At 39.1% G+C, this 22,562-nt stretch overlaps 1 protein-coding gene across 1 annotated transcript in view; it reads right to left on the minus strand.

Moving 5' to 3' along the window:
• Nucleotides 1-997: 997 nt before the first annotated feature.
• The window catches only part of SLC9A2 (solute carrier family 9 member A2), an 87,369-nt gene continuing 65,804 nt past the window's right edge, over nt 998-22,562 (minus strand). The window contains 7 exon segments of the mRNA NM_001163960.1: nt 998-1,368; nt 2,987-3,077; nt 4,309-4,440; nt 6,350-6,446; nt 13,742-13,903; nt 19,831-19,901; nt 20,852-20,941. Of these exon segments, the coding sequence (NP_001157432.1) occupies nt 998-1,368; nt 2,987-3,077; nt 4,309-4,440; nt 6,350-6,446; nt 13,742-13,903; nt 19,831-19,901; nt 20,852-20,941 (1,014 nt within the window).

Raw genomic sequence — 22,562 nt, forward strand, 5'->3', positions numbered from 1 at the left:
CATCAATTTGTTACACATTGGAATACTGCTTATATAAAGGTTCATCCTTGTCTGCTTAAAGCCTCTGACCTGGGTTCAAAGTTCTAGAATGTTCTACAGAAAAATTCTAAAGTAGGTGGTCGTAGGTAAGCATGAAAGGGAATCTCCTGCATCCTCCTCCCAGTATTGCACAATATAAAACCTGCCAACAAGTTGTAAGCAGGCTCTGCCCTACCTCTCCCCAGGTGGAACTTCATCAAAAGCTGCCACCAAGTCTGTTACACACCTTAAGCTGGTTTCACCCAGCCTTTCTATCTGCCCCATTTAAACACAAAAGGAAGATGGAATCTATCTGTCACCCCCAAACACATGGTAGAATGAGGAACAAATTAAAAAGCAGCTGAATCTTTTCACAGGAATCTGCACTCTGGGAGCCAGGCCACCTCACCTGCCTCCATGTTCCGACTGTCTCCCAGTCTGAGTCTCGGCTCCTTGCTGTGCCTTCCTTTACCAACTGGTCATCAGCTCAGGAGAGGAAAATGCCTGACTCTGAGCTGGTGGCCCACCAGCCCCCCAGGAGCCGCCCTTTACACCTTGGAAAGATGTTCTGAGAATTTTTAGTGCCATTCACTTAAAAACTAATTTATAGTTTTTATATTACATATACATATTTTTTCATAAATAAAATTTGACATATATGTATATATTAAAATTTTCACCAACAAGGGTGTGTTAAAAATTTCAAGTTCTGTCATTCAAGTTCAATAAAGGCACACATTTTTTTTTCTTTAGGCTTGCAAAGAATACAATTTCTAGCAACAAATCATAAGACACTTTCTTTGAATTTTCTTCTTCTTGGAATAAGCATTCGTCCCTTAATCAACGGCATGACTCTACTACCCAAAGTATTTCGATGCCTAGAGGGTTCTACGTGGAGTCCACTGCTGTATCAGGCTGCCGAGGGACCAAGCACAGGCGCCGCTCGGTCACCCCGCCCGGGCTGCGCTGGCCATTTCCATTAAGGCTTCTCACTCCCGAATCGGGCTTTCCGGTTTCCAGGCTCCGACGCCCTTCGGACCAGCCTGGGTGGCGGCTTGGGGGGGAGGCCTTCAGCCTCACTGTCCTCCCCCGCCGGGCCGATGTCGCCCTCGGAGAGGAGGGGCTGCCGGAGCACTGCGGGGGTCTGCGTGCCGTCGTCTCTGCTGCGGGCAGCGGGGGGAGTGCCGGGCTGCCGGCGGCCGGCATCCGCGTCCACCTCGTTCTTCCACTCCATTTTGTAGGACTGGGGCGCTTTCTTGGAGAACTGTTCTGGCAAGAAGCGCCTCGCTCGGGGCTGCAGGTTGAGGACGGTGGTCCCGGCATCCGTGTCGGAGTCGCTGCTGTTGCCATCTGCCACAGAGCAAAAGAAGGACGACATAGGCTAGCATTTTAGGGAGATGGTGCTACAAGAGACTGACTAAGCAACACATCAATGGGTCCTGCAACAGCTGTGCCCTCGGGCTCTGGGGTTGGGCGTGAGGGGGCAGCGGTCAGAGGGCCCACCAGAACTCTAGCTGAGAATAATCTCCCTGAGCATTTTGTCCACAGAGTGTGTTCATACTAATTTTGAGGCACTTACTATGTGCCAGACACTGTAAAAGCACTTCAAATGTATTAACCTATTTAATCCTCACAATCACCCATTTTACCGATGAAGTAACTGAGGTTCAAGAGACAGTAGCACGTGGTGGAACCGCATATCAAACTACAACTATGTGCGGCAGCAGCTGTGCTCTCCCCGCCCCACAGGCAGGACCCCAGAAGGGCTGAGCTTAGTGTCTGGCACACAGGAAGCAGGCCAATAATCAGCTGCTCTTATGAAGATTCTTGTCTTGATCTGGAATCTCATACACAGCCTTGTTTATTTCCTTTATGTTTTCATAAAAGGGTCAACACAACAAGGTGCACCTTCCAAATATGGAAGGAGGCGAGGCATGCTGAGAACCAGGTGATCGTCAAAATTGAAGTCCTCGAGTCCTGTGGGTAGGAGAGCGATGGGTGCTGGCCCGGGACCTGAGATTCTTGGGAACCGAGAGCATTTTTTATTTTAGAGATTTTATTTTTTTCCTTTTTCTCCCCAAAACTATTAGTACATAGTTGTATATTCTTCATTTTGGGTCCTTCTACTTGTGGCATGTGGGACGCTGCCTCAGCGTGGTTTGATGAGCAGTGCCATGTCCGTGCCCAGGATTCAAACCAACGAAACACTGAGCCGCCTGCAGCAGAGCGCACAAACTTAACCACTCGGCCAAGGGGCCGGCCCTGAGAGCATTTTTGATAGACACACGGTGGTAACATGACCCACTGTTCAAATAGTCAGTGCTCCCTTTTCCTCCCTTCTCATTTGTCATCTCACCCTCCAATACCACTAGCCATCATTAGACTTTTCTCTTCTTGGTTAATTAAATAAACAAGTAAAAAAAAGAGGGGAGGGCTATTATTCTTACATCCCACATTTTAATAACATGATACCCTAACATGTCTTCTGGGGCTCACATAAAATGGGTTGGAGTCCACATAAAGATTACCATCAAAGAAAGAGGTCTTAGCAATCATGTCAAAGCTTTAATCATTATAGCCAGAAGTAAAATTTATGGTTGCCTTTAGGAAAATACGTTAGAATTATTGTAAACATTTACATTAGAAATATTGTAAGAATTATTGAATTAAATTTAAACCGTTGAAGATTTAAAACTTTCTATCTACCTGTTCACTAACCACATGGTGACAATATTTGCTTTTGCTCTATCAGATAGAATCATCATGGAAAATAAACAACTGAACTATTTATCATGTGCACAGAACTCCACTCAAAAATCATGTAATGCTAATAAAAGGTCACCATATTATTATTTCAGATTTGCAAACTACTGAAGTCATTGTCCTTAATGAAGAAGAAGGGGGAAATTTTTTTATTTTATAAACATTAGTAAAGAAGTTTAAAGTCTACTCTGACTGTATTCATTACCTGCATTAGAAACGTTCTTTTTCTTCTGTAGCTTTTCTGGAAGCTTTGTATTTTTTGGTAAGGATAAATACCGGGAGGTCGAAGTGGAAGCCTGTAAAAGAAATAGAAAACCTTATTTAGACCATGCAGATGTCATTTATCATTTAATTTTATTGTTAATTTATTATTTAAAATTTTATGGCAAACGTTGTTAAAAACTAAAATTTTAGTTCTGATTCCAGAATTATTTTGTGAGGGGCTGTAGGATGAGGAATAAAGTTTTCAGCAATAGCTATTTTATTTAAAATAACTAAATCTCTTCTAAAATATAATGAAGATCAGTCCTAAGGAAAAGGGAAATAAAATGGGACCATTAGAAACAAGGTGTGAAAACCACTGGGTTTTCTTCAAGAAAAGCTACGGAAACACCTGTTTACAGGAGTATTACTAAAAAAGACTCCGAACCTGTATGTATGGGGAAGAAGATATATGAAAAATGTAGCATAGTTAAGTTTTATTTATTTTGTTCTCTTGAAAATCAAACAAAAAGTATTTCTATAGCTAACTCGCTCACATTTCTAATACCACAGTCTCCAGAAATTAATTTTTAATGGATGCTACCACATTTCACACATAAAAAGAGGATAATCTTGTTGACACATAACCTCTTTGATCTGTGATGACCCAATACAGAATATTATTAAAAAGGAGATGCAATGCCTGCTATGTTACATCAGTCAATCATAGTATCATTTTGAAAGGGCTTTCCTCATCTATTGACGATGCCCTGGACCACATGAAATGCTGAGCAAACTGCACTGGGAACAGCGCTCCCCCAGGCCCTGGGGCCCTCCTGGAATCCCACCACATGCACGCCGGCTGCCCCGCCTCGGGCTGGACCTCGCCCTGGAAAGCACAAATATCACTTCCCAAATGAAGCTTGGCCCAGCCTGTCTGTTTAAAACTGTAACTTCCCTGCGCTCCCAACTTCCTTCCTCAGCTCTTTTTGGTTTGTTTTTCTCCAGAGCACTTACCGCCTTCTAACACAACAGATAATTTATTTATCCTGTCTATTGCTGATCGCTTTCTCCCCATTAGAATATGAATCCTACAAGGTAAGGGATCTTTGTCAGTTTTGTTCACCAAGTATTCCAAGTGCCTGGGCCAGTGCCTGGAACACAGTCAGTGTTCAAGAAATGTCTGAACAGACTTTATCATTAACCCCATTCCGGAACTCCTGTGAATCAACCCTCAGCAGCCATTCTGCCCACACAGCCTCTGGCACAGCTGCGGGCTCTGCTCTTGGACGCCGTCTCCACCCCAGAGGCACAAGCTCCAGTTACCCTGTGCTGCCGGTTCAAGCTGCTGTCTTTCCTAATGCTCTCTCGCAAACTGTGCCTTCGGCGGATCAGAATCTCCTTGGCTTGTCTCTCACTCGTGTCGGCCGTCAGATTGTGTCTGTTGTAGGACAAAGTCTGAAATGAAAACACAAGCGAAATGTTACAAAGAACTGATCACTGCTCCAGAAATTCCAGAATCCACTATGTTTCTGTGGACTTGCCCCTCAGCTAGCCACTTAACAACTCACGTGCAGAGCAAAGAAAAAGTATGAAAGTTCACATTCTTTCAAATTTTGAAAGCATTCATCTTCTAATAAAAGTCAGTGAATAAGTTTGTTTTTCATTGAAAAGTATGATCTTTATAAATGAGAAAAGCAGTTGAACTCATCAAGCACTTCTGTCTACCCGGAAGTACTTTATATGTATTGACCCATCATTAGCATCTGGGGAAAAATGATACAAGCGATCTTCATACATTCTCTGTTGAATAGTAATTACTGACATAAAAACAAACCACTTTGAACCACTTGGTGGAGCCATGTCCCTTTGATTAACTTCTAAGAACATTTCCTCTTCTCAACGGGGTTGTCAAATTGAAAAGGCCGCTGCCACCACCAGCAATGACCACGTCCTAGTATTTGAAGCAGCAAAATGTATAAACTAGGGCTGTCCATAGCATGCCTTTTGTTTTATAAGCTATATAGAAATCTCTTTCCTATAATACGTTATAATTAGTAACTAAGTTCATTTTCTGATAGAATTAATGTCTACTTCTTGGAAATATCCACGTGTCCAGAACTATCTTAGGCCTAGTAGAGATACCCGAAAGTAATATAGAACAATACTCAATTCCTGCCTTGAAAAATTGACTATCTAGTTGGGCATCTAAAGCTAACAAAATAGTATGAACTCCTGAAATTGAGCACTAAAATTATGTGATACACCACAAGCTCCAAGTGCTATCGCATTTATTCCCCAAGGCTGGCAGCGATATGAGGGTGTTCGGGAAAGCTTAACAATTGGAGAATATGGATCGGCTGACAGGAAGCAGTGGGACATTCCAAGTGGAGACAGAAAAGAGAGCAACACAGGCCAAGGAATGAAGACAGCACCCTCCACGGGGTTTGGGGTGGGTGGGTGAGGGAGACGTGCAAATAAGGTTGCATAAAGTGGAACCTGGAAATAGAGATCCCAAACTCTGAAAGAATATCTAGCCTGGAAGCCACAACTGTTGTCCTGTTTCATTTTAAGCAGGAGAATGCTGCCATTAAAAGGTGCTTTAGGAAAAGGGTGGAGCAACAGTAATGTAGGATGGAATGGGGACAGCCTTTGGGGAGATCAGATAAGAAGCTACAGAAATGACCCCGAAAGGAGTGAGGAGGACTCCTGACAGGTGATATGGCCCTTGTGCCACTGAATGTCTCTGTACCCCAATTTCTTCATCCATAAAAAGGAGACAATAGAAATACCACTTGTTAAGGATTAAACGAGTTAATAGACGCAATGCAAGAAACGGGGCTTAGCAAAAGAAAAAAAAAAACCCACCACTCTCTACGTGTTAGCTAGATTACTAGCAAATTATTAGAATGAGGTGTTAACAATGGAAATGCAGGGAAAAAAGTGACTCAGAAGATACATTAAAGGAAGAAACTATAGCATCATACAAATAACAAAGAAGATTAAATACATTTTTAAAAGTCTTCCAAGCTATAAAGCTATTATATCATTAAAAAAAAATAAAAAGAGCAATCAATTACTTTCTTCGCCATTGGTTAACACATTTTTTTTTGTATCTCTAAGCCAATAGTAGCAGAACTTCAAGGCAACTCCAGGTTTTACCCCTGGAGTCTGGGAGGAGAATGGTACCCTGACGAGACAAGACACTGTGAAGCGGAGTCTGATAGAAGAGAAGATGCCTGGTGAGGGGCCTGCAGAGGATGGCATAATGGTTGGGCAATATCCACTAAAATTGGATAGTATGAAATCAGAAGACAGATTTTCAGCCAAAGTTCAGTAAACATTTCGCTAAATAAAATATTCTCACTCGCTGACGGATTTGATAAAGATTTCTTGATAATATCTCTCGAATTTCATCCATTTCACCAGGTGTGAGCTTCCTTATTTTTTCTTCACGACAGTCACTGTGAAAGTTTAGAAGAAGAATATTTTACTATTCCACAAATATTGGAATCATCAGTTTTCTTTCTTAGAGATATAATATTATTTAAGAAAAAGAATCAGTTTAAAGAATAACATAGGAATTATTCAATATTTTAAAGTAATTCAAAATTCTAAAATTTTTATTTGAGTGCCAAAATTATTCACGATAGGTTTAATCATGGACAAGTTTTCAGAGTCTATTTATGCAACTTTTTTTTTCTTTCTTTCTTTCTTTTTTGGTGAGGAAGATTGGCCCTGAGTGAACATCTATGCCAATCTTCCTCTACTTTACATGTGGGTGTCCACCACAGCATGGCTGATGAGTGGTATAGGTCTGCACCCAGGATCTGAACCCATGAACCCAGGCCGCAGGAGCAGAACATGCTGAACTTAAGCACTGGGCCACATGGCTGGCCCTGGTTTTTGGTTTTTTTTTTTAGATTCCACATATAAGAGAGATCATACGGTATTTGTCTTTCTCTGTCTGACCTATTTCACTCAGCATAATGCCCTCAAGTTTCATCCATGTTGTTGCAAGATTGCATTCCTTTTTTATGGCTGAATAATATTCCATTGTATATATACATACATACATATATATATATATATGTGTGTGTGTGTGTGTATACACACACACACCACAATTTCTTTATCCATTCATCTATCAATGGACACAGGTTGTTTCTATACCTTGGCTATTGTAAATAATACTGCAGCAAACATGGAGGTGTGTATACTTTTTTGTTAGTGTTTTCATTTCTTCCAATAAATACCCAGAAGTGGAATTGCTGAATCATATTTTTAATTTAATGAGGAACCTCCTTACTATTTTCCATAGTGGCTGCACAAATTTACTTTCCACCAACAGTGCACAAGGGTTCCCTTTTCTCCACATCCTCATCAACACCTGTATTTCTTTTTCTTTTTGTTAATAGCCATTTTAACAGGGGTGAGGTAATATCTCATTGTAGTTTTTATTTGCATTTCCCTGATGATTAACGATGTTGAGCATCTTTTCATGTGCCTGATAGCCATTTGTATTTCTTCTTTGGAAAAATGTCTATTCAGATCTTCTGCTCATTTTTTAATTGGATTGTGTTTCTGCTATTGAGTTGTATGAGTTTTGCATGTCTTTTGGATATGATTTGCAAATATTTTACACCATTCAGTAGGCTGCCTTTCCGTTTTGTTGATGGTTTCCTTTGCTGTGCAGAAGCTTTTTAGTCTGATGTAGGCCCACTTGTTTATTATTGCTTTTGTGGCTCTTGCTTTTCACGTCAGATTCAAAAAACTGTCACCAAGACCTATGTCAAAGAGCTTACTGCCAAGGTTTTCTTCTACGAGCTTTATGGCTTCAGGTCTTATGTTCATTTTTAATCCATTTTGAGTTAATTTTTGTGTATGGTATAAGACAGTGGCTGAATTTTATTCTTTTACATGTGGCTGCCCAGTTTTCGCAACATCATTTATTGAAGAGACTGTCCTTTCCCCATTGTATATTCTTGGCTCCTTTGTTGTGAATTAATTGCCCCTATATGCTCAGGTTTATTTCTGGGCTCTCTATTCTGTCCCGTTGATCTATGTGTCTGTTTTTATGCTGATACCATACTGATTTAATCACTATAGCTTTGTAATATAGTTTGAAATCAGGGAGTATGATGCCTCCAGCTTTGTTCTTCTTTCTCAAGAATGCTTTGGCTATGTGGGAGTTTTTATTATTATTATTATCATTAATTATTAACTATTAAAATTATTACCTATTAAAATGATCATGTTATTTTTATCCTTCATTTTGTTAATGTGGTATATCACATTGACTGACTTGCTGACGTTAAACCATCTTTGCATCCCTGGAATAAATCCCACTTGATCATGGTGTATGACCTTTTAAATATACTGTTGAATTCCCTAATATTTTCTTGCGAGATTTTGCATCTTTATTCATCAAGGATATTGGCCTGTACAGGCAGACCTTGGATATATTGCAGGTTCAGTTCCAGAACACTGCAGTAAAACCAACATCACAATAAAGTGAGTCACACAAATTCTTTGGTTTCCTAGTGCATATAAAAGTTATGTCTACCCTACACTGTAGTCTAAGTGTGCAATAGCATTATGTCTAAAAAAACAATGCACATATCTCAATTAAAAATACTTTATTGCTAAAACATGCTAACCATTATCTGAGCCTTCAGTGAGTCACAATCTATTTGCTGGTGGGGAATCTTGTAAAAAATGCAATATCTGTGAAGCAAATCAAGCAAAGCACAATAAAACGAAGCAAGCTTGCAATTTTCTTTTGTTGTGGTTTCCTCGTCTGGTTTTGATATCAGAATAATGCTGGCCTCATAAAATGAGTTTGGAAGAATTCCTTCCTCTTCTATTTTTTAGAAAAGTTTGAGAAGGATTGGGGTTTATTCTTCCTAGAATGTTTAGTAGAATTTACCAATGAGCTGTCTGGTTCTGGACTTTTGTTTATCGGGAGGTTTTTGATTACAGATTCAATCTCCTTACTAGTAACTGTTTGTTTGGATTTTCTATTTCATCATGATTCAGTCTTGGTAGGTTGTATATTTCTAGGAATGTATCTATTTTTTCCAGGTTGTCCAACTTGTTGGTGTATAATTGTTCATAGCATTCTCTTATGATCCTTTGTATTTCTGTGGTATCAACTGTAACACCTCCTCTTTCATTTCTGATTTTATTTATTTGAGTCCTCTCTCTTTTTTTTCTGGTGAGTCTCGCTAAAGGCTTGTCAATTTTGTTTATCTTTTCAAAGTACCAGCTCTTAGTTTCATTGATCCTCTCTATTGTCTTTTTAGGCTCTATTTCATTTATTTCTCTGTTCTAATCTTTGTTATTCTGCTAATCTTTGCTATTCTTTCTAACCTTTGTCCTTCTGCTAACTTCAGACTTTGTTGGTTTTTCTTCTTCTAGTTCTTTGAGGTGTAAAGTTAGGTTTTTTAATTTGAGACTTTTCTTGTGTCTTGAGGTAGGCATTTATTGCTATGAACTTCTCTCTTAGAACTGCTCTTGCTGCATCCCACAAATTTTGGTATGTTATATTTCCATTTTTGTTTATCTCAAAGTATTTTTTAATTTCTTCTTTGACCAATTGGCTGTTCATGCAAACAAACTGTATGTTTTTTAACCTCCATATATTTGTGAATTTTCCAGTTTTCTTCATGTAATTAATTTTTAGTTTCACATCATTGTGGTTGGGAAAAGATGCTTGATATTTCAATCCTCTTAAATTTATTAAGACTTGTTTTGTGGCCTAACACATGGTCTATCGTGGAAAATGTTCCATGTGCACTTGAGAAGAATGCATATTGTGCTGTTTTTGGATGGAACATTCTGTATTTAAGTCTATCTGGCTAATATGTCATTTAAGGCCAATGTTTCCTTAATGATTTGCTGTCTGGATGCTCTATCCACTGATGTAAGTGGCGTATTAAAATCCCCTACTATCACTGTATTGCTCTCTATTTCTCCCTTTAGAGCTTTAGGTCCTAAGCATAGTTCTGAAGTGCTGTCTAATGTTCCTAAGTGAAAGAAGGCTGTGATGTGCCTTCTGGAGAAAATGTGTGTTAGGTAAGCTTTACATGAGTTATGGTGCTGTTGGCCATGAGTGCAATGATAATGAATCAACAGTATCTATTAAATAAGGTGTCTTTAAACAGAAATATATATAAAACAAGATTATGTATTAATCAGCTGATGAAAACATTGTGACTAGAGACTCACAGGATTTTCTGTATTCCCCCTAGGAGCAATCACTCAATAGTCACAAGTCAGTGTTGACAGAAACTTGGTAGAATATAACTACTGTAAAAAACCCAATGATATTCAACTGTATTTATATAGTTTAACTCCTTCAAAAAGGCTTTGAGGGGGCCTCCAAAAATATATAAATAGATAAAAATAAAATAAATAGATAAGAAGATAAATTAGGAAAATAAATTAAAGTTAGGAAGGTTAATATATATAAATGCAGATCTTACAGAAGATGGGCCAAGGACACACAAATTAAGGAGCATAGTTCTCTTACATTTTTTTAAGTGCAAACTTGCTATTACTGTGTACCAACTATAAAACTAATTACTTAGGTGCAAGCACCTATGCACAATGGGTAATGGATACACACAAAGGAATGGACACAGAAATTTCTGGCTTCAGCAGGACAGACTTATCTAGATATAGATCATTCATTTTTGCCTCAACCTCAATTGCTCAGATGATTTTTAAAAAGCTTATTTTTAGATTGAGACATTGTTGTTTAGACAGCTTTCCGGCTTTCTAGTAAGGTTTTTTGATTAGCAAATTTAATTCACAGAATTTTAGAGTTGGAAGAAACAAATAAGGTTAGTACATAACAATCTTTTTGGCATCTGATTCTTTTGTACAATGTTCCCATCAGGTCTTTGCAAGCATATGTTTGCATAACTCTACTGATAAGTGCACAAGTACTTCCCTTGTTTATACTTAACACCTTTTTATTAGAATAAAATACAAAGAAAGAAAAGTGCATGAATCTTACATGTACACCTCAATGAATTGTCACAAAGTGAATGTACTTATGCAACTACTGCTCAAGCCAAAAAACAGAACATTAACTAGAATCCCAGAAACCACTCGTGGTCCCCTAACCAATCACTACTCCCTCTTTGCCAAAGATAACCATTCTCCTAACATCTAATTTCATAGATGTGTCTGAATTTGAATTCTATATAAATGGAGTCTTTTAAATACAATATGTGGTCTTTTAAATTTACCTTCTTTTGTTTAGCACTATGTTGGAGATTCATCTGTCTTATCGCACATAGCTGTAGTTAATTCATTTTAATCATTGTATAATATTCCAATACATGGATATACCAAATTTATCCATTTTACTGTTGATGGGTATTTAGCTTATTTCCAATTTTCAGATATTAAAAACAATGCTTCGATGAAGATATCTCATATATATATTTTGGAACACATATGATTATTGAACATTTGAATATCCTATTTTGTAAAATGCCTGAACAAGTCTCTTGTCCATTTTTTTTTTAGGATTGTCTTTTTTTTTAGACCTTTGTCAGTTTTCTGTGAGGCAAGTATCTTTTCCCACTTTGTGGTTTGCTTTTTCATTCCTTTAATGAAATCTTCCCCTATCACAACATTAAGAGGACATTCTCTATATAATCTTCACTTTATTGTTTCACTCCTCACATTGAGATATACAATATCCCTTGACTTGATACGATGTGAAATACTGTTCAATATCATTTTACTTCCTAATTATCAAATGACCCAGGACGATTTTTTTTAAAGCCATCTTTTCTCCACTGCTTTGTACTGTAGACTTTGTCATTAATTAAGTGGCCACATACAGGTGGGTCTCTTCCAAACTCTTATTTTGATCTGATCTGTATGTCCTTTTGTCTTGGCCCAGTATCACATTGTCTCAATCATGGTAGCTCTGTAGTAAGTCTTGTTACTTAATAGAGTAAATCTTCCAAATTTGTTCTTCAAAATTATCTTGATTAACTTTGGCCCTTTACATTTACAGAGAAATTTTAGGACAAGATTGTCTAATCTCACACACACACACACACAAACCCTGGGATTCTGAATGGAAGTGCTTTGAATTCATAGGTCAACTTGAAGAGAATGGAAAATTTTACAATATTGAGGCTTTCTCTTAATCTTTAACTTATCTTTTTTGGCCTTTCTGTGAGAGGTTTTGCAAATATTCTCTAAATTTCATGTTGCTGTTTGGTGTTTTTTGATGATTGTTTGATGCTGATATACATGATGTTTCATGATGTTATTCTACATTAAGCATTTTTTTAATGCCATCTTCTGTTTGTTGATACTCATAAAACTACCCCTGATTTGCTTTCTTGCCATGTATTCAGAAACTTGGATACATTTGCGTATTATGTCTAATTATTTATCTGCAGGTTCTTTTGGATTTTCCGTAAAAACGATCAAGCTATTTGTGAATAACGATAGCTTTACTTATTTGTTTCCTGTCCTTAATCTTTTTATTCTTTTTCCCGCCTAGCATTGGTAAAATATTTATAGAAATAGTAATAATAGTCATCCTTCTTCCAGATCTCAGGTTAAATCTTTCAACATTAAAAACTATATTTGCTAAGATTGTGTTTTGTGAATAAACTTTATCACCTTAAGAAAGAGTTTCTTTTATTCTTTGTTTAGACATTTTTTAAAATAACTAAGACGATATTGAATTTCATCAAACAATTTTTCTGCCTCTATTTCAGATAAATGATAACCTATGATTTTTCTTCTTTATGCTATAAAAGTGGTGAATAACTTTGATTTTCTACCATTAAGCCATCTTTGTATTTCTGTAATAAACTGAAAATTATTGTGATTCATATCCTTTTTAATCTATCTCTGGATTTGGTTTGCTAATATTTTGTTTAGAATTTTTACAGACATATTATATCTGCAATTTTTCTTTCTTATAAGTGTCTTTGTCAGGTTCCCTATCAAAATTATGGTGGTCTAATAAGGCTATTTGGGAAGCTTTCCTTCTTTTTCTACTTTCTGAAAGAGTTTGTGTAAGGTGGTATTGTTTCTTTCTTAAATTTTTGGTAGAATTCACAAATGAAGCCATATAGTCTTAGAGTCTCAATCCTGGCTGTGAATTAGAAACATCTGAAGAACTTATAAATATGCCTATTCCTGGGCCTCAACACCAAAAGATCCTGATTTTATTGGTCTGGCTGGAGCCCAGGCATCTGTATTATTTAAATGCTCTCAAGGTGTTTCTGATGTTCAGCCTGGGCTGAGAACCACTGCAACAGATGATCACTAATGTTCTTTCCAAGCCTTAAACTATGATTCTGTGAATAATCTATGAGGAAATAGCTATATAATTACATGCATATTTGAAATAACAAATATAACACATCTTAAAATATTCCCTTTCAAAATGCCTGCTAAAAAGGCTTTAATTTACTTTCAAAAAGCATGGAATTACCCAAAGCAAATATAATAAACGCATAATTATCCTAAACATGACAAAGTATTTTCTGACTAATCAATTCTAAATGTAATGTGACACGAAGTGACATGACATAACATAATATAATGTCCACATTTCTAGGCTTTCACATTTTAACCAGAATCTCATTCTGCTGTGAGGTCATCAGGTATCTCTCTTGGACATAGGTCAAGTTTGTTATTATTACTGATTTTGAAAGATTATAAGGACATACTTAGTGATACTAACTTTTATTTACAAAACAGTACTTACTTTAGAGATGCGTAAGACGGGACAGTACTTATCATCCCAGTCTCTGCCATCTCAATGGCATGTTTTATTTCAAGCTTTTTATATAAGGACACAATGCTTGACTTGGGTTGGTTTTCCCGAATCAAAAGCTTACGCAGGTATTTGTCATCAAACTTCTTAAACCTGGAAATAAAGATAATCAAAGCTTCAATGAATTAACGCTAAACTGACTAAGAAAAAAACCTGTCTTTACCAATAAAATCATTTCCACTATTCCCAGGGAAAAAATTTAGTAGCACTGTTTAGTTATTCCAATCATTATACATATATATATATATACACACACACACACACACACACACACACATATATGTATATATATATATATATATATGTTTGCATACCAGAATATATGTGTATATATAAAATAAGTATACACACACACACAGACACACACACACATACAGATATACACACACCACATACATATGGCACATATTGGTACAACTTTGTATATAGCCATGACATACATACGTCTAAAATTCCCTAATTATAGATTAAAATACATATATTTCTATATTTCCTATTTCTCTGCTTCCCCTTTCAGTAAAATGACTCAAAAGTGTTGTTAATACTCCCTATGTGCAATTCTTCTCCTCAGATTCTCTCTTGAACATCCACAAACCAGACCTTTGCCTCTAATACTCCACTGAGGCTAGCATATGGTGGTCATCAGTGACCCCCACCATACAAATCCAACAGCCAACTATTAGTCTTCACCTTTCCTGACCTCTCCTGCTTAAAGCATCGTCTTTCAGGACACCACATTGCCCTGGGTTCCCTGCCACTTCCTTCTCAGCCTCTTTTTTGGGTCTTTTTCTTCTTTCTGGTCTCTTAATGTAGGAGTGCCCTGGGGTTCAGTTCCTGGTCCTCTTCTCTACCTCCACTCATGCCCCTGGCCATCTTGCCCAGTCCCATGGATTTTAATAGCATCTCTATGCCAATAACTCCCACATTTGCATCTCCAGCTCCAAACTCTTTCCTAAACCCCAGAAACGAATCTTCATCTTCCTACTCAATATCTCCACTTGGGTATCTAAGGGGCATCTCAAGCTTGACATGCTCAAACTGAACTGATCTTCTCCCACAGTTTTCCCCATCTCAGACAACGTTACCAGGTCAAAAACGCTAATTTCACCTTTGATCCTTCTCTTTCTCTCATATTCCATGTTATGGCCTGAAATGTTCCTCCCTCCCCCCACCCCCCCCCAAATTCACATGTTGAAGGACTTCAGAATGTGACTGTATTTGGAGACAGGGTCTTTATTAAGTTAAATGAGGTCATGAGGGTGGGCCCGGATCCAGTGTGACTGGTTTTTATATAATACGAGGAAATTTGGACACAGACACGTACAGAGGGAAGACACTGTGAACAGGCAGGAAGAAGAAGGCCATTTGTAAGCCAAGGCGAGAGACCTGTAACAGATCCTACCCTCACAGCCCTTAGAAGGAAATAAGTCTACTCACACTTTGGTCTTGGGATTTCTAGCCCCGAGAACTGTGAGAAAATGCATTTCCATTATTTAAGCCGCCCAATCTGTGGTGCTTTGTTATAGCAGCTCTAGCAAAGTAAGACTCATGTCTACTCCATCAGCAATTCCTGTTGGTTCCACCAGCAAAATATATACAGGATCCAGCTGTTTCCCACAATTCCTCTGACATCACCCTGGTGCACCATTGGCTCCCAATGGATTCTTCCAGTGGGCACCTAATTGGTCTCCTTGCTTCCACCAGTGCATTCCTACAGCTTATCTTCCATACAGAAGCCAGAGCGATCCTGTTAAAACGTCTTCACACTATATCACTCGTCTGCATCTCACTTGAGTAAAAAGTACAATGACCTGGAGGCCCTCCACCATTTGGGGCTGCACCTCTTGGTACTGTGCTCCTCTCACTCAGGTCCCGCTCATCGGCCTCCTTCCTGTCCTGGAAACTTGCAGCCATGCTCCATCTCTGGGCCTTCATACTTCCTATCCTTTCTACTAGGAACACTCTTCCCCCCACACACACCTGCAGGGCCCATTCACGGACCTCCTTTAGGTCTTTCCTTGACAGCCATTTTCTCAAAAGAGCCTTTCCTATCCATCCCATTAAAACTGCATGTCACCCCCTGCAGCACTTCCGATTCTGCTTCCCAGATATATTTTGCTCCATAGCAGTTTGGTTTTGTTTTTATTTCCCCGTGTCACCTGTGCCTAAACTGAGCCTAGCACACTGTAGGCATATATGGGAGAATGGATCATTCGGTCCCAATTCCCTCCCTATATCCACACCCTCTGCCATATTACTTGGCAACATCCTTCCACCATGGCCTAGGTGACCTGCCTTGTCGTGCTTCCTGCCACTGGGCTCAATAATGTTACTTGCTTTGGTCAATGGGCTACTAGCAGACATGATGATGGGAGCAGAGGCTTAAAATGGGACTATTCATTAGAGCTTGCCTCTTGTGCTTTCACAATTACCACAAGAAAAATATACATGGAGTGAGTCATCAGTCCAAGGACAAAGGTGAATGTCACATGAAGCAGAGTTAAGATATTCAGTCACATCAGAGAAGGCCAGCCAGGATCAGCTGACAACTAGCCAACCACTGAAACATGAGCAAGACCAGCCCAGATCAACGAAGCCCAGTCCAGACCAGTTGACTCTCAGCCTCTCAACTCATGTACTTTTATAATAAGTGACTGCTACTTTGAACAGCTAAGGATTGGGGTGGCTCGTTATGTAACATTACTGTGCCAATATATAAGTGAAACAGCATGCAATAAATATTTGTTGAGAAAGAAATAAGTGTATTACAGCGATCATCATAAGCCCAAGGAGGTTTATAGACATACCTGTCTTATGAAGAAAACAGCACTAACCCATATTCTTGATGCTAGTCCTTTGTTCTAAATGCTGGAGGGCTATGAATAATTAAAGAGAGTCACCCTTAAAGTGCTTTGCTATTGACTGGCCAGGACACTAAACAGTGGGCCTACTTCTTTCTAAGTTTATTTTAAATTTTATGTTAGGTCCATTAAGCCAGGACTTCTGGCAGCAACACGACATCTTTTTAAACTTCTTTTATTATTATTATTGTTTTAACTTTTCACAAGTGATAAACAAAAGGAAGAATAAACACTAAGGACAATGACATCTGATCTATTCAGTGTAGGAACTGTGCACCCTCTTTCTTTGCTTTATTGCCACACCTTTCATTTCTGCGCCAAGTTACAGAGAGGCGCTTCCTTTTCCATCATTAGACTCTTTTGCCAAGTTCGAGGAACGTCCCTACAGCATGACCCTCCCATTTCATTCTCAAAGGATCAAATGCCTCAAGACTTCTCTGGCAGGACCACCAGAAACCCATAGCAGAAGGATTTCAGAGGAGAGGGAAAGACACCAAACACACCTAAAACAATCACTTCTATTTTATGTCATTTCTAGTAACATCAACAATTATGTACACCCCAGAAATGGGATCTGAGCAGAACTAATTTTATAAATGGCGTGTGCCAGCACCAAATCCCTCCACACCAACTTCCCTGCTCTACCTGCCATATACAGTGTACCTGACGATTCAGAACATTATTTCAAATTTAACCGGAAAACATCATGAATAGACATATATAAGGGTTATGAAATTACTAAATGAAGTATGTACACTGCAGGGAAAAATGTTAGATATGGAATAAGATTACCTTTCAGATAGGGCAAAGTTGGCTCTGCCGCCTTTATTTATCATGCAACAAGCCTAGCAGCCTGTGGATGTTGGCCTGGAACAGACTCACGTACCTACAGATAGACTGTCTCTGCTTAAGATACAGAGGACGTAGCCAGACTTTCTCTGATGTTCTTTCGCCTGAGTTCCAGACCAAATCCACCAGACCACAGGGTCCATCTCTCCCTTCTGCTAACGCTGCCCCAGGGCCTGCTGACCTGAATCCTACACCTACTCATCCCTATTTTTTTTCAGGAGGCAGAGGACGGGTATAAATCTTTAGTCCAATCCTCACTTTTGAAAAGGAACAAACCATTCTGGGCTACTACTCTCCCTTATCACTTCAGGGAAGGCCAGACAGGATGCCAGAGATAAGGAGACAGTGACTGAGTTGAAAGTAAGGAGGTGGGTGGAAAATAGGCATGACTATGAAAACAATAGAGAACCAGGGGCAGAGAGCTCTGTATCCCCGGCGGGGCACAGACCAGGATCCGTCTTTGTTAGGAAGGTCCCCGGGACATAAAGTTGGGTAGCACAGAAAGTCACGAGGCAGACAGATGGTGAGGGTTCTCTGGTCTACCTCCTGCCTCCAAAAACACGACTACTGCCCAAGATTAATGGTCATTTTTTTGTGTGTAGTTTTACAATGGAGATTTTAGTTTGCCATATTTTTTTTACTTTTTTGCCTTCGTGCGGCAAATTGGGTACTCTCCATACAAATAAAATATTTTTCCTTTACTTAGGAAGTAAGGCTAGATCCAAGGGACCTTTCTACATTAGTAAATAGTGTGGTCAGGCTTGTAAAAGTTTTTCTAGCCCTAAAAGTCTTCATAACTCATTTTATTACTTAATGATATCACACACACACATACACACACATACACACCTGTTTGCTGTGTGACTGTTTTGTTGCCTTTATTATATTGCAAAATTGTAGAGGCCTGAGTGTATCTGCCTTCTGTAGACAATATCAGGTCAGAACATGTGAGCAAAGAGTAAGCACTTGAAGATTCCCTTATGTGAAATTACATAAATTAGTAGTTTGGGCAACTTCAAGTAAATCAGCAGGAGGGGAAAAATCTGTCAGCAAGTTAGGAAAGAAAAGGCAAGAGGACTAAGAGGAATTCACTATCCATGGTTTAGAACCTGTCCCTCTGTCTCCAGGGACCAGCTGAAATGCGGCCTCCTTCAAGTCTTTCTTAGCCAGTGATGTGCTGGTAAATGTTTACAAATTGCTTTATGGAAAAGAAAAAAAAAAAGGCCCTGATTTTTGAGGCATTTGCCGGTTCCATGGTACACTCTGCCTTGGCTGATCCAAACTACCAACGTGGACGGCACTGAACATAGAGTCAGGGGGAGAGGCGCACAGTCAGCTGCCACCAGCCAGTGTGAGCTGGCTCCTGACCCACTGTCCCAGCCCTGCTGTCAGAATTAGCCCTTACTTCTTGATCCTGTAAGTCTGTTTTTCAGTGTATATTAAAGCATGGACCTAATCCTGCCCGGCTAGCCTACCTTTTCCACTTCAACTATAAGATCCTTGAAGAGAGACACTGAATCTTATTTATTCACCACAGAGCCTTTAAAGGTAAAAAAAAATACATATAGACAGATATAGCTGGATAGATAGAAACATTTATATAAACGCACACAATCTTTCAGAGAATGTAGCTTTAAGAACGTTTGTTATTTCTCTTTGTATGTTCACACCCTCGGGTGCTCTGAAGCTCTGTGTTTGACAAAGCCCCTCAACACGTGTGGCAGAACCAACAGGAATGAAACCCCCAGTTTTTAAGCAGACTGCATTCCTCAGCTTCCTCTGCAGGGAAAAATGCCCATCGGACTGAGTCCTGGCCTTATAGAGCCAGGCCCTGCGATATAACCCCAAGAATTGTGTGGAAGCTTCTGAGAACTCTGGTTAGGAGGAAGCTAATACGTATTTTTTGCCTCTTCATTATCTTTATTCCTACATGCATGCAGCCTGGAATGGGCACATGATGGCTAATGCTGGAGCAGCCATTTTGTTCCAAGAGGAACCCTGGGAAATGGAGATTCTTGGTGGAATCAAGCAGACAGAAAGGTCCTGACACCACGAGGAGTCCATGGAACATAGGGCATCTATTAACCCACAGTGCCACCTCTGGCTAATTACAAAAGAGAGAAATAAGCTGCCATCTTGTTAAAGCTACTATCGTTCCAGGTGTGTTATAGCTGAAATTTATCTTGAAGGAGGTACTATGGCACAACATAAGAAAGATTTGCAACTCTGAAAAATACCACAAGTCAATAAGTCTCGCTTCCAGAGTGATCCAGAGCCACTTCACAATATAATGGCACAAGGCCTTCTTACTTGTCTCTCCAAAAGTTGTGACCCCAATGTCCACAAACATCTTCAATCCCAGTCTTCACATGATCAAAAAACTAAAACAGAAAAAGCAGGCTAATTGATTAATTTTTACCTGAAATCAGTAATTTCCACTCTATTTATATCATGTCTAAATTTCAAAGAGCCAGCCCTGGTGGGCTAGTGGTGAAGATTCGGTACCCTCACCGCAGCAGCCTGGGTTCATTTCCTGGTCAGGGAACCACAACACTCATCTGTTGGTTGTTGCACTGTGGCGGCTGCCTGTGGCTGTGAAGCTGAAAGCTCTGCCACCAGGATTTCGAATACCAGCAGGGACACATGGTGGGCAGGTTTCAGCGGAGCTCCTGGACGAAGACAGACTAGGAAGAAGGACCTGGCCACCCACCTCCAAAAAAACTGGACATGAAAACCCTGTGAATAGCAGTGCAGCATTGTCTGATATAGCGCCGGAAGGAGAGAGGATGGCGCAAAAAAACCAGGCAGGGGTCCGCTCTGCTGTCCACAGGGGCGCTGCTGACTCGATGGCACTAACAACAAAAGACACTTCAAAGACCCTGATAGTTTTTGCTCTTTGGTTTTTTTGTTTGTTTGTTTTTACTGAAAGCAATAAAAAACAATTTCTCTTCAAACAAATTGATGTTTTTCATACTAATATTATGCAATTCTTAGATTATTTTTCTCATCATAACAATTTGTTCATAATTTTGGAAAACATGAACTATGGTAATAATGTTCAAGTACAAACATTTTCAGGTGGAAAGAAGCAGTAAAAGGGGGTTCCTTGTCCCTCTGCTCGTGTGGGAGTTGGGCAGGCGAACCTGGAGAAGCCAGTGTGGGGCCCCCTCCACTCTCCTCCCCCAGTGCAGGCCTTTCTCAGCCTCCCTCTCTCGTACCCTCGGCCATTTCCCTCTTCTTTAGGAGATGAGCACCTCGGTGCCAAGCTGTTTGACTTATTCCAACAATTTTTCTTTTCTCACTTAAATAGTTATTCCACATTAACACCTACCCGACAATGGATTTCTTCACTCACAGCTTGCTGTTTCTTATTGGACCTCTTCACATCAAGAAACTCCACCAGTGGTCGGATAGTTATTCCCTTCACAGGAAAAAAAGCGAAGTTTCTTAAAAAATAAAATTAAAAATTCAAGAATAACTTTTATTCTCCTAAGCTTTGATAACCAACAAAAAATATCCTGCTCCCAAGATTTAAGACAGTATATGCAACATTTTGTTAATTTTTTCTTCCTCTTTAATAGCTGGCATATCTCCAGAGGGCCATGTCCCAACACCTGCTATTAGAAACAAAATAATGGACAATATGCAGGAGAGTGAAAAGTAATTCTGAAAAATAGAAAAACAAAGCAATTCTAAAAAATCATAAAGTACTATCCAAGTCAGAGGAATCACCCACTTGTTGCATTAGCCATAGAAAACTTTTCAATGATTCTTTCATTTATTAGAACAATTTTAATCGAGCTGCTTCTGCATACATGTCAGCAGCTTGAGGATAGGGACACAAAGCTGGAGAGCTAAGGACCTCAGCTTCAGGACCTCGCAGTCTTATGGGAAGAAGGACTTAACCAAAAACAGCTACAAGTGGGGAAAGGAGGAATGAGAGAGATGCACAGGGAGGGTCCACAAAGGCTTCGTAGAGAGGGAGCACTGAATAGGAGTCTTAAAAGATGTCGGAAGCATATCCCAGCAGAGACCAAACACCAGCAAAAGATGACAAGAGCACAGAGTGGTGTGGGCATGTTCATCGTGAACTTAGAAAGGGGAGAGAAACAAGCTTTTCAGTAAGGTAGGAAGAGGAAAAGAATTCCTTAATAGGATAAAAAATACCTGCCAGAAATCTATAGTGAACATCCGACTTAACAGTGAAACATTAAAATTACTTCCTCTAGAACTGGGAACAACGCAAGGACACTCCCGATCTGCGGTCTGACCCAGCTCTGCTCGTCCCAGCCAATTACATAAGAGACAAAGGCAGGAGCACAGATACCGAAAACAGATGACAAGATTTTTGTGGCTCAGGGATGACCTATTTTTGGTCCTAAAAAATCTACAATTCTTTTTCATTTAAAAATAACAACTTTAGAGAAGTAATGACATAAAATCAACATGCACAAATTCATCCCATATACTAATTTAAAAAAAGAAACAAAATAAACACCTAAACAATAGCAATGAAAACTGGATAGAGAATATATAAAATAAAATACTAATATATAATAGTATACTAGATAGATACTAAATATCTATTTATACTTATACACTCTCTCTACACATGTATATATATACATAATCCTACATGAAACGCAAAACCCTTTACAAAAAGAACCATAAAACTTAACTAAATTAAGATATTAAAAAGATTTGAGTTTTAAGAAGACACATACAGTTCCTAGACGGGATTACTTAACAATATTATGATGAAAATTTTCTCTCAATGTATATGCAATATAATTCCAGTAACATATTCCAAAGTGTTTTTAACAGAACCTGAGAGGTTAGTTCTAAATTAGTCTGGAAGAGTAAATGTAATCGGAAAAATTTAGAAAAAGAATACTGATACGGAACTTCTAGATGTCAAAACAAATAATCAGCTAATATATGATACTGATATATGATACTGGCACTAAAATGAGTGAGAATGTGGGGTCAAGGAAGATCCCCCAAGTTTCTTGCTTGGTTGGTAGATGGCTGCCACCACTTGG

Source organism: Equus caballus, chromosome 15, assembly GCF_041296265.1.
Source record: "Equus caballus isolate H_3958 breed thoroughbred chromosome 15, TB-T2T, whole genome shotgun sequence".
In the NCBI taxonomy this organism is placed as follows: domain Eukaryota; kingdom Metazoa; phylum Chordata; class Mammalia; order Perissodactyla; family Equidae; genus Equus; species Equus caballus.